Here is a 12,637-nt window from a genome sequence, read left to right as displayed (position 1 = left end):
GATGTCATCGGCGTCCTTATGTAACATGTGCTGTAGCATTCCTTCGATCTTGAAGACCTACCGAACAGCGTAAGATGTAAATAAGGTTAAGTATGATTAAATGAACTACATTGCAAGTGAGGTTGAAGGTGCTTTGTTAACATCCCGTCCCTAGCAGGTTCCCCGACTGCACAGCGTACGTCTCCTCCCCCTCCAGACCGTCCAGGTCCTTCCGCTGCCAGAATGCCCGGAACCCATCCACCAGTCGCTCGGTCACGCCCTGGACCTCCTCGGCCGGCATGGCAGCGAAGCACAGTCGATAGTACTGCCATGCGCGGTCGGCGACCGTCGGCGTGGGCGCGAACATCGTGCCCGGGCCCAGCAGACACCGGTACGGCGCCTGCGTCAAGTGCACCCACAGCGCCCGAGAGAGCCGGTCGGGCGCGTACTTCCCGTACAGCGGATGCGTCTCTAGACACATCCTGATCCAGACGAACATCCCGCCCGTCGGCCAGGTGAACTCGAACATCTGCCGCTTCTCGACGACTTCCCACACCTCCTCGTCAGAGGTCAATGCGACCGCGTCGTCCGCGTCAACCAGGAACCGCGCCTCCTCTAGCACCCTGCACATGTGCTGCATGCGTCTCTCGTACCCCCCGCGCAGACCCTCCAGCCACCGCACCCAGCCGTCCATCTGCCAGCCCCTGTCGGCTTCGGCGCCCTTGTTCCGCGCCGCCGCGGCATCATCGACCTGCTGTCCCAGAAGCAGCTCCGCGACCATGGCCTGCACGAATCCTGACGGTGCCTGAGTCGACGTCTCGGTAATCCGGGCCAGTCGCTCAATCACCGCCGGCTGAGCCGTCACCCAGCCGAGTCGACAGCCCGGCGCGATGGTCTTGGAAAAGGTATCCAGCCGGACGACGCGGCCGTCCGTGTCGACAGAGAGATACGACGGGACCAGCGAGTCGAGGAACTCGTACCCGGAGGATTTTCCATGCGCGTTGTAGTTGCGACGCGGGGAGGCCGTATTTGAACTCCTACTACCGCGGTACTGCGCTTCCAGCGCCGCGGCCGACGGATACTGCAGATTCCAATACGGATCGTCCTCGATGATGATAATGTCGTACTGCCGACACAGGGCGTAGATTTCCCTGCGCCGGTCGACGGACAGCGTGCCGCCCGTGGGGTTCTGGCCGATACTGCGGGAAAAGCAATGTGAGCCGGAGCCGATAAGGTTTACCCGTTGGGCCCATGCATAAACGTGCATACCGGCCCTCCCTCCGCATTCCACACGTCATTGGAGCGACTACTTACGTGATGGTGTACATCAAGTGTGGGCGTTTTCCGTTCCGGAGATCCCAGTTCCTTAGCACGTCAGCGAGGCCGCCGGTGCCGTGCGCGCGCATGCCCTGCGCGTCCATCGCCACGGGCACCACGTTGAGCCCGCGCGGCTTGACCGTCGCGATGGCGTTCATGTAGACGAATTCCTCGCAGAGGATGCCCTCGCGCTGGCTGGGCCCGTCGCGCGCCGGGTCCCAGAGGTTGGTGAAGGCCTCGATGGTCTTGGAGAAGCCGTCGGTGGAGCCGCAGGTGAGGAGGGTGTCCGGTCCGCGGGCGTAGGGCACGTTGGGGTGCAGGTGGCGGCGGGTGAATTGGCGCACGAAGGCGGCCATGGGCGCGAGTCCGTCGGCGGTGCCATACTGCAGCGCGGTGGTGAGGTCGATTTTCTTCTGGAGGTCGGTGGATGAGCTTTCTTTCGGGATGAGGACGCGGGCCGAGGTGGAGGAGGGAGATGGCGCTGCGGAGGGTTCGAAGCGATGCGGGTGAGCGACGGAGGCTTCGAGGGTGTCGTATGGAAAATAGGAGGCATTGGGGAGGCCTGTTATGTCGGTGAGAGTGTGGAAGGACGGAAGTCATGGAGATATACCTCCGGCTAGATTAGCAATGCCCGGGATCAGGAAGTACTTGTACAAGTCCTTGATACTGCTGGCTTCGCGCCGTTTAGTGGTGGTGGAGAAATGATGCGACAGGTCCCTCGGGGGAGGGAGAGACACGGTGCGAGCCATGGTAGTGGTCTCTTCACTATACCAGGGGATAAGAGTGGAGGATGAGAATGGAGGAGATCAAGAGAGACGATGGATGGGCCTCATCATCTTAAAACCAACGTTATCGGGTTGCTTGATAAGCAGAACCACTCAACGGGGATCCAACGGTTCTAATCTGGGGCCTCCACCGGGACTGTGCACTCCTTATCCGACAAATCCGAAGGTGAGCCCAGATACTGTCTGTCCGGGGATTGGATGAAGCACAAGGATTGATATGAGGCGCTGTCCGGGGATGTTCCGTCAGGCTGTCCCATACTAGGTAGTCCATCAGGCTGTAGCTGCACTCGTATTGATAGTCTGTCGTTGATAGAGTTCGTTGTACTCCATGCTCCATAGTCTGGTTCGGATAAAGTATGTATGGGTCACCGTCTCCACGGGGGAACAGCAGATGGCATGATGGTTCATGTCAGTTCTTGTCGATCAACATCCTGCACGGGAGTTCAATTGCGTAGAGATTAATATAGAATTGTCCAAGTAAATAGTACTCCGTATAGAGGGCAGTAGGTTTGTGCCTGACAGCCTGCATAAAGGCATAATTGCATAATTAAGTAATGATCGCCACATGTACCTTACTAAGCATCACCGCCACCGCTGCCACAACCACAACCACAACTCCCGGTTCCTGCAAGCCTCATTCTCCTCTCCTTCATTTCATCGTCAACCTTCGTTCTTTCGACGGTCGGTCGTTCCTCTGCTCCATCTCAATCTTTGTCTTCTTCCAGGCATCCGCGGATGCCTGTCTCTCCACTGGTTTGTGAGAGTCCGTAAGATCCGCTTTCGGATCTAGAACCCTGCATCAGCCCCCACCCGCCGCCATCTACTTCTCTCTCTCTCTCTCCCTGTCTCTCTCTTCATCATTTCTACCTCATCCAACTCATCTACTCCATCGCTGGCTCGATACCCTCTATTCTTAGATCCTGAAATAGGATGATCGGTGAAGGCCCTGAAGATGGTTCTCGGGTCTACATCCCGCCGCTCTTAGATGACGATGATCCCTCGGCTGATCCCGACGCTTCCGATCTCCTGCGTCCGCAGGATGAAGAAATCGGTGAGACTTACCTCCCCGTCTGGTTACGGGAGTCGTCCAAGTCGTTTCGCTGGGGATGGATTCCCTTACCCCTGCGCAAAGTCGGTCGGGCCACCGCAAACTGGATCAAGGGCCCGAATCCGCCCCATGACCTGCTGTTGAAGCCCTTGTTCCCCCGCTTCCAAGAGCTTCCCGTCCGGTACCTGGAGCGCTTCTTCCCCAAGCGGAAGCACAAGATCGCTCTGTTGTCGGTCTTCTACCTCGCCTGGTCTCTCCCGTGGATCATTATTCTGCTGCACTCGCGATCCGCCGGTTTCATCGAGGGGTATGGTCGCCCGCAGACCCTCTCGTGCTCGACCACGTTCTGGTAAGTCCGATGCTTCTCCCAACGGTCAACCCCATCTAACCAGACCACAGGGCATACGGAAACGAGTGTGGTTTGAATGGAAATGACTGTCGGCCTTTCTCGGCGTCGGTTCTCCCCTTCCGTTGCCCTGCGAACTGTCGGGATGCGAAGTTGGCCAACCCTCACATGGTCGGAAACCACACCTACAGCTACCGAGGACTGGTTGTTGGAGGACCACAACCCGGATCGGACGACCCACCCATCTATCGCGCGGATAGCTTCATTTGTCAATCAGCCATCCATGCGGGGGTCATCACGAATACCGTCGGAGGTTGCGGCGTCTTGAAGCTGGAGGGGGCTGCCCACTCGTTCCCGGCTTCCCAGCAAAATGGCATCAGCTCAGTCGGCTTTCCCTCTACCTTCCCGAAAGCGTTTAGCTTCGTCAAGCTGCCATCGTCCGAAGAGGCGTGTCCTCAGGATCCCCGCTGGCCGCTGTTGGGCATCACCATCGCTGCGTTGGGTGTTCTGTGGCTCTTCTGCACGTCACCGCCAGTTCTGTTCTTCACCACCTTTTTCATGATTTTCTGCCAGACCGGCTTGGTATCGGACCCACCTCCGATCACACAGCTGGCCGACTTGGTGTCGACGTTGCTTTCGCGATTGTTACCGGCATCTTTCGTGGCATATGTGTTGTTTAAATACTGCGCACGTCCGTTGTTGACCCCGCTTTCTCCACCTATCTACCAGATGACCAAAGCGTTTCTGTACTTGCCACCAGTGTTCATTGGCGCACTGAATAACTACACTTTCGCGCGGTTGATCCCGCTCGAACGGCTCACCCCGCATGATATTCAGAAACAACCTGGTGCCAAGCTGGCGTTGGCGATGGTGATCCCCACGGTGATCACCATCATCCTTACCCAGGCATGGAAAATCCGACAGGGTGGACTGATGCCGCATTACCTCAAGGTATATTGCACCATGGGTCTATTTCTGTTGATTTTGCTTCCCTTGCCTGGCCTCCGCCTTCGGATCCATCATTACATCCTGGCTATTCTGCTCATGCCCGGTACGGCCATTCCGACTCGCCCGTCATTGATCTACCAGGGACTTCTTCTCGGTCTCTTTATCAATGGCGTGGCTCGCTGGGGTTTTGCGTCTATCATTGAGACTCCCGCTGCTTTGGGGGAGCAAGCCCCGGGTCCTGGTGGAGCCCACGGCTGGTGGGGAGGCACTTATCCCAACATCACGAACGCATCCGTGCAGATTTCCCTCCCCCCGGACGGGTCCAACGAAGCTTATCACGGCAATGGCAACATCACTTTCTCCCTGTGGGAGGATCGCATGAGCGAACTAGGCGTTGACGGCGTGTCTGTTCTGGTCAACGATGTCGAGCGTTGGAGGGGCTATCTCGACGAGGATCAGCTGGGCGAGTTTACATGGCACCGACACGGTCACAGCGGCCTAGAGCTCCAACACCGCCCGACCATTGAAAGCGATCAGTTGGGCACTGATTGGATAGACCCGGCGGACGACGACAAACCCGAGGACCTCTTCTTCCGCTTCGCATTCCTTCGGGGTGCCGAGGCCGGCAAGTATGGAGGTGCTGGTGTTTGGTTGAAAGATGGGGACTGGATCTCCCCTCCGCCTCCAAAGGACTAGAAGAGTTTGTTTGGGACCTGTTTATCAAAGACTATATATCTTATACCCTGCAGTGCGGGTGGTGGGATTACGAAGACTCGGGAAGGCGTTGTTATCGGTAGACCGTTTGATTATGAATGACGATATGGGGATTTATCACAACAGAACAGACAATTGATATTTTCTGAATGGAACTGGATCAATTTGCACTCATACAAAAATATCTTCGACATGCTAGAAGTACTCTTACACAATGTAGTTTCCGCGGTCACTGGCGTCGTGTCCAACGGTGCCGCACCAGATGTCTCAGCACATTCCTCCTCAACCATCATTCATGTCTTCTTCTCTTCTTTCCTCTCGGACCATCCTTGTTCTCTTCAGACGGCCCCTCAGAACAATGATAATCCCGAATCAGCGTCAACACCATCTCGGCTACTTTCTTCGCGATGGGAGGTGGGAAAGCATTCATCACATCCTCGTACTGTCGATGAATGCAACCAAGGAATACGAATTTATCGTCGAATCCCTGGATTCGAGCGAGCTCCCTAACGCTCAATAGGTCGCCACGATCTGGTCTCGTTAGCTTGATCTTATGATAACGAGATATAGACATACCAGGGTGGACAGTACGATGCATGTTCGTCATATCAATTGCGTCTCCCAGCGGTTGTGGCTCGGGATGGGATGGGCGGAGTCCGGTAGAATGGTTGTAGACATCTGCTTCTGCGGACGGGTGCTTGCAATTGAACGAAGATTCTGTCCTTGGGTTTGTGAAGCTCAGGTCCTTGATTTTTTCCAGGGCACTGGTTCGGACGTCTTGGTCGAATGTCTCCGTCCAGGGGATGGGAGAGCATACGGATGACGCTACAAGCACTAGCATTGTTTCGTCGCGGGGGATCCCATGTGGGCGGAATTTGACCTTTGCTATGTGGACACCATAACGATGCCGCAGTAAGCTGTGAATTGCGTGGCTGAAACGGTTGTGCGCATCCTTGTGGAGGATCCAGATTGGGCATGTGACGACTAAGAAATCAGGCCGAGGAGAGAGTGATAGAAGTTCGTCGATGTTAAGCAAAATTTGAATATTTTCCGTTATCTGCTCTTTCCGTTGCGCAATTCCCTTGTCTGGGATGCTCAGGGTTGCGACGAGTGGAGTGCCTCGTGATATGTCGTCGACTCCGAGTAGCTTGCGAGAATTAATGTCCTCGACAATGCCCTTCATCGTCCCGTCGTAAGTTGTTGCGACATTGTAGGCGGACTTGATGACGTTAGCTCACTATCGTATTCAAGATGCATCGACCACATACCCGCCATGTCAGATGTGCACTCGGGTCAAAATTGAATCCTGAGTGGACATTACATTGAGCCTGGTAAAAACCTTCAGCCAGCCCGAGAACCCCCGGTGTCAAGTCAAGCACTTCGGGCTTTGATTGTTGGTTATACCAGGGGTTATGCCACCGGTTTGTACGCGGGAGTAGGTGAGATGCAATTGGCATCAGGCAGACTGTATCGTCAGATCCATCAGATCTTACGGCAAACCGGCAGTAGTGATAGTATAGCCCATTGGCGTCCAAGTCTGCTCTTTGTTAGTTTCTATAACACTCGTGTAAATTGAGGCTTACCATCGGGAACGTCGACCGTATGTCGCAGCTCGGCAGACCAGACTTTACTGATCATTTCAATCGGCACGAGACTCGCATCGTGTCTACTACCCATTGAAGTGAAGTCTTTGAAGTGGAGGATGACCTCGTTTCTGTTGACGATTCCTGGATACCCATCACCCCCAAACCAGGGAGTTTCGCAGCGATACGAGTAGCGTGTGGCTAGTAGAGTCCCTTCGTCTCCAGGCTGGCTTGGGTTTGGCGGGAAGATGCTATGGATGTGAAGAATATACTGGACCCCCGTATCAAGTGGCATGGATACGCGAAGGAAGTCGTCTACCTCGAATCTATCCCGAAGCCTGCCGTTGTCCAAAGCCATTAAAGAACGGACTTGAAATTTCTAGACTATGGTTAGCGGGTAGCTGGGATTATTCGAGGAGTAGCCTACTGGGTTATATTCTTCAAAGCTGAACGAGCGAAAGAGCGTCGGAAATTCGACGGCCTCCCAAGCCTCCCACTGTCTTTCATATTTGATGTCGACATGACAAGCCCACGGGATGTGCTCGTCGCCGTGACCACAAGCATTCTTTTCATTTGGGGACTCTTTGGTTTGGCCTGTTTCGTGGGGATTGTGTGGCTCAACCGTCTCAAGAGCTGGTACATAGATTGCTACCGGGTCATTCCGGGCGACCTGTGGATAGTAAATCGTAGACGAGACTGGGACCAAGAACGTGACAGAGCAGCTTGAAGCCGCAGGCGTTACTAATCGCATCTGACAGCCACAGAGACCAGTATGGGAGCCGGGTATTTCTTCCACAGAACCGTCCGCGCAAGTCTTGCAGATATCTGCCAATGACTGACTGCCTCTGAATATTATCTCCGAAGATTCCAAAGCACAACCGTGGTCATGTAGGATGACACAGTATTCGATCTCTTCGCCAAGGCGAGACAAAACTCGCCCAGAGAGCTCGAGTTCCCAACTCACAGCGACGGTCCCTCCATTTGGACTGGAGGTTTTCTGGGCTATGACCCGGCGCGGCATCTCTTCCAGTTTCTCACGAAGTGTCCGAGACATCTTTCTCCATCGCTTCTGAATCGGAGACGTGCTCATAACCTTGCATAACTGTTGGAGCGATTGCTCGTATAGCTGCTCCACAATGTGGTCACAGTAGAAGTAATCGCCAGGCTCATTGTCCTTGCTGGATGAGATTCTGCAGGGATAGTCTTCGTGAATGACGTTGTAGTCCAGCCATTTGCTGTTTATATTGAGGAGATCATTCTCATAGTCGACGGAAATGGGATTCTCGCCGCAATCAACGAACATGACTTTGATGTTCTCTGTTTCCTTGTCTATCTTGAAAGACGCTTCGAGTAAGTGTCGCACATTTTTCGAGAACACAGATTCTAGTCGGACTGTTGAAGGTGCCTCCCTAAATTTCTTCAACAGTTCGATCTGCTCTTCCTCAGGGGTTCGAATGAGACATGCGTTGCGAAGAATATTCCACAGGACTTCGGATATGACTTTCGGTTCCTTTCCAAAGCTTTGGATGATACTCTCGACCTCCTTTGATCGTTTGAGTTTCTCTTTCGAATGATCCAAGCGTAATAAGATTGCATCTTACCTTTCCCTCTCTTCCCCAGTAAAAGAATTTCCCCTTATCAACCCCAGTTTGCAGGAAGTGCCAAATTTTCTTCGCCGTGGCGGAATCCACATGTTTGTCTGCATGACGAACATCCAAATAATGTGGTGTTTCGGAAAGGATCTCCACGTATTTTGGAAGAAACGCATCTTCTCTTTGCTGGATTGCTTCCTTCCAGATGGCGGCTACACGTTTAGGGATATCCGGGACGCGCCCATCGCCACTGCCGACCCGGAACTGGCGGAGGTTATAGCGATAACGGAATGTTCCTCTAGAGATGTAGGGGAGTAGGACCTGTAAACCATCAACATAGAGCTTCCCGGTCAGCTCGGCGTCCAGCATTATGTCTCCTGCGGGCGTTTCGCAGAGTCTCGAGGCATCGGACAGTCCCTGTATATCGAATACAACACTGAGCCACGTCATGAAAATGGCGGGCTGCGCTTCTCGAGGTCTCAAGCTCACAGACAGGCATGTCCTCAGAGACAAACTGGTCTCGCCATCCGTGTTTTCTTTTCCCGCTCCACGACCTTCCAGATGCTTATCAGTTTCTGTTACGGAGCAAGAGAGGTATTCGCTTCCCGGTCTCTTGAAAAATTCCCACACAGAGTACTTCGTCTCAATATTGATCCTATACCCCGCGAGCGCCATGATAAAAACTGCTCGGTTGATGTAGTATCTATGAATACCGACCCATTCATACTTTCCTGGGCAAGTGTTGTCGTGAGGAGGTACGGGCGGGAGATGAGATGGAGGATCGGCGTTAAACAACACGACACGCCCGGTTTTCTTGTGATATTCAATGAACCCTATGTCATCTGGCGGGACCTTGTTCGGGTCGTCGGCTAGAATTCGAATTGAATCGGGGGATTCTTCGAAGCGGGGCTTGAAACCGTCCGGGAAATCGAAAGTCTCAACGATTATATCACGCCTGCGAGTGATTAGCAAAGGTACTCACGGAGGAAGGTCTGGAAAATACCAGATCCGATAGATCTCGCCGAATGCATCTAGCGGTGTCCATCCACCGTCACGGGCGGAGAGTGTTTGGAGCGGCAAGGATCTGAGTTCCGAGAGATGCTTGTCCAAGTTCTCGTACAGCTCGTCATATCGGAATCCGAGTAGACGTGAGTTCGACATCTTTTCAGGTGTGGGTTGTGAGAGAGACTTTGGCATCGAGTCATGCAGTGCTGGTAGGAGCGAAAGGAGACATGAGGTGCATGTCCAGTGGGGTTAAAGGGCTCAGTCAAACGGCGAAAACGGAGACGATTGGGACCGAGGGTTGTGAGGAAGATTAGGGAGCGGATGAGTAGGAGAAGTGGGAGGGAGAAAGAAGAAAGAGGGAGGAGGAAGTGAGGTGAGAGTTGGCTGAAATCGTTATACCCGCCCGGCAGTGAACAGCTGGGTAAAGGGCACTTTCGTTCAATTCACACACCGTCTGGTCTCATCAATGTTAACGAGGGTGATGGCATAGGATCTTATAAGACCTATATCTAAGACATTCAATATCTGATAGTGAAGACCGAAGCAGACTATACTACCTGGGTATCCTGTGCTCCCTCCGAATCTGTTGCAACGAAATGGACAGAATCACAGGACTGAGAAGCTTCAAAGAGTGAATTGCATCGCCATGAGACTGGACATCACCAGTATCCAACGGCTCCTTAACAATAGTGGCTCCATTCACCATGCTTCAGTGCTCCAGCTTCCCACGCCTGGACCACAGGAGGTTGCAGAGTGAATTCCCATTTTCCTCTCCAGCTGATCACAGCAGGCAGCTCCTTCCCACTGAGCTGTTACCTGAAGAGCATTGCCAATCTCTCTCGTCCATTCTATATCTCTATTGACTGAAAATCGGGTATTTTCATGGTCACTACTGCCTGTCTGGAGCATGTCATCAATCTCGAATGGGCTCTCATCGGGTGTGAGCAGTCATGAAGTCAGCGCAAGTGAAGAAGAGCTGGGCCACTCCCACGAAAGAAATGGCTGACATGAACAATAAATGATGCCCGAGAGGTGCTCAGTTGAGACTTTGGCGACCGCCCATCTTACATCCGAAGTAGTTACTCGCTGTTAAGTGGGGATAAAGTGGCAGGTTACACCATCATGGTGAAATAATTCATCAATCCATTGCTTATGAGGTATCCAAACGTTACATCCGATAAACCACGACTGAAAACAAAAATTGCGTTGGATCAACGAGAGCATGACCGAACCGGATTTCTCCAGCGGCATTCATTGACTATCTAACAGGACCCATCCCGGCTCTCATCAAGAGAAGAACAAGACGATGCCTTACGCTTCACCTTTTCCCACAGGGACACGAAGCAGATAAGAGTAACATGTACATCCAAATGAAAATGGGAAGACATTGACAGTTGGTAGAAGAGGAAGATAGAAAAGTATAGAAAGAGATCCTTGGACCGTAAATCGATACTTGGATCCAAGAATAGAGAGCTCGGGGCGAGCTCGAGAAGCCTAACTGGGTGAGAGGCGATTATGCAGGGCCAAATCCCGAATGGTCAAGAAAAGGCTATGATATAGCGTCCGGAGTTGCGCGCTCTAAGTCATAACACATTTCTCCATCACTCGTCAATTGGACCGCATTTCCAAGGGTAGGAAGAGGTTTAGTGCGCATGGGCGTGGCCGTGGCCGTGACGCTTGTGGGCGTGGTGGCGCTTGGCAGGGGGGTCGGTAGGGGTAGACACAATGGTCGACACGACTTCGGTGGTGGTAGAGTAGGAGGTCGAAACAGTCTCCAAGTCACCGGTCTGGGTGCCGAGGACCTTGCCCTGTCCATCAACCAGCACGACCACCTCCCGCTCCACGTAGACAACCGCCTGCGTCACAGCTCCCTGGACATATGAGGTGGTGGGGGTAGGGGTCCAGGTGGAAGTCGAGCTCGAAGACGTGGTCGTGGTCGAGCTGGCCTTGTTGATATGCAGGCCGTCGAGGATTCCTCCCAGGTCGAGCGAGAAACCAGAATCCTTGCTGGTGGTGGGCGAGGGGGCGGCGGCGGTAGTAGTGTAGGAAATGGGGTATGCGTAGTTAGGGCCCCATTCGATCGAGAGGCCGTTGGGGATACCAGTGCACTTCTCCACTTCTTCACTCTTCAGGATCTCCGGCACGTCAAATTTGCACAGGAGCTGCTCAGCCTCGCTTTGGAGCTCGAAGATGGGGCAGTCCGAAACCTCACCGGAGGGGTTGGTGCACTGCTCGACGGCCTGCTCGAGGACACCGGGCTCCCAACCGTGCATGAAGTCACCATGATAACCGTATCCGGTGGGATCACCCTGGGAGAGAACGAAGTAGCCTTCCTTATCCTTGAATGCATAGGTGTCCCAGATAGTCTCGAAGAACAGCGAGACAATGCGATGCTCAAAGCCCTCGGGGCAGGTTCCGTCCATCACCAGAGAGGGGTAGCGAACATGCGACTTGTGATCCTCGGTGTCGACATCCTTGCCGTTCCAGCAGGAGGGGAACATGAGCTCGAAGCGGACGCCGTCGGTGCAATGCTCGTCGAGATACGTCTTGTTGGGGAGGAAATGGCGGCCAAGAGACGGTTCCGGGGTCTTAGCGTAGTTCAGGCAGTTGAATCCGATAGCCTTCTGCGCAAGCGCTTTCTGGGAGGCTTGTTCACCACTCCACTCGGACTTGGGGGGATCGGGAACGGGCCAGGGGAAGTCGCGCAAGAACGGGTCACCGGCAATCATGCGGAACCCATCAGGGAAGGCCTCCACATTGTCGCCGTACAGAAGATAGTAACTGCGAGTTGCGACATTAGCGATGTATTCGGTGGCGCCAGGGCCGAGATCCTTACGCAAGCATGCCTCCCACTTCCTCAACGATCTCGGCTTCGCCATTCTCGTGCATGAAGTACAGAGCAGGAGCCCAGTACGCGGATTTATCTTGCTTCACACCGCAAGAAGTACACTGACCGGCTCTAAGGGTTTCGGTGTCGGCAGTCATACCGAATGCTGTATCGAGATCAGTCCGCAGTTCCAGACTATGAATCTTCGTCAATTGGGATCTCACCGCTAGATCCGTGAACGGCGTGAACGTGGTACGAGGGCTTGCCGGGGTCCATCAAAGGATCAACACGAGCAAGTCCGCTGCGTCCACGGCAAGGAAGACGCCAGAAAGCGTCCGCCATGCCGGAGAAGGCAGCGAGGCCCATCACCAGCGCCGTGGCTGGTCGCATGGTAGGCATAATGATCGCGGCAGGTAATAATCGATAATGAATGACTAGAGTGGGTTGCAAAAGGAGTGAACTGGCTTTCAGTCGTCAAGACCAAGTTTCTACG

At 53.8% G+C, this 12,637-nt stretch overlaps 4 protein-coding genes across 4 annotated transcripts; 1 reads left to right on the top strand and 3 right to left on the bottom strand.

The window, feature by feature from the left end:
- Positions 1-136: 136 nt before the first annotated feature.
- On the bottom strand, positions 137-2,045 carry ATEG_09275 (putative aromatic amino acid aminotransferase; the record flags this gene model as incomplete). Its single annotated transcript, XM_001217896.1, has 3 exons — positions 137-1,178; positions 1,294-1,858; positions 1,907-2,045. 3 exons carry the CDS (start codon positions 2,043-2,045, stop codon positions 137-139), a joined length of 1,746 nt encoding a protein of 581 aa, XP_001217897.1.
- Positions 2,046-2,635: 590 nt separating this feature from the next.
- Positions 2,636-5,119, top strand: ATEG_09274 (LCCL domain-containing protein; the record flags this gene model as incomplete). Its single annotated transcript, XM_001217895.1, has 3 exons — positions 2,636-2,838; positions 3,011-3,478; positions 3,529-5,119. 3 exons carry the CDS (start codon positions 2,636-2,638, stop codon positions 5,117-5,119), a joined length of 2,262 nt encoding a protein of 753 aa, XP_001217896.1.
- Positions 5,120-5,740: 621 nt separating this feature from the next.
- Positions 5,741-9,473, bottom strand: ATEG_09273 (uncharacterized protein; the record flags this gene model as incomplete). Its single annotated transcript, XM_001217894.1, has 7 exons — positions 5,741-5,854; positions 5,955-6,356; positions 6,406-6,674; positions 6,721-7,099; positions 7,148-8,263; positions 8,322-9,267; positions 9,295-9,473. 7 exons carry the CDS (start codon positions 9,471-9,473, stop codon positions 5,741-5,743), a joined length of 3,405 nt encoding a protein of 1,134 aa, XP_001217895.1.
- A 1,487-nt stretch (positions 9,474-10,960) lies between these two features.
- ATEG_09272 (DUF1996 domain-containing protein) lies at positions 10,961-12,543 on the bottom strand (the record flags this gene model as incomplete). The annotated part of the gene is made up of 3 exons (XM_001217893.1): positions 10,961-12,098; positions 12,154-12,310; positions 12,369-12,543. 3 exons carry the CDS (start codon positions 12,541-12,543, stop codon positions 10,961-10,963), a joined length of 1,470 nt encoding a protein of 489 aa, XP_001217894.1.
- Positions 12,544-12,637: the final 94 nt, after the last annotated feature.

The sequence above is a fragment of the Aspergillus terreus genome, genomic scaffold (genome assembly GCF_000149615.1).
Source record: "Aspergillus terreus NIH2624 scaffold_14 genomic scaffold, whole genome shotgun sequence".
NCBI lineage: Eukaryota > Fungi > Ascomycota > Eurotiomycetes > Eurotiales > Aspergillaceae > Aspergillus > Aspergillus terreus.
The sequence above is the reverse complement of the archived record's forward strand: the minus strand, read 5'-3'. Positions and strand labels throughout refer to the sequence as shown.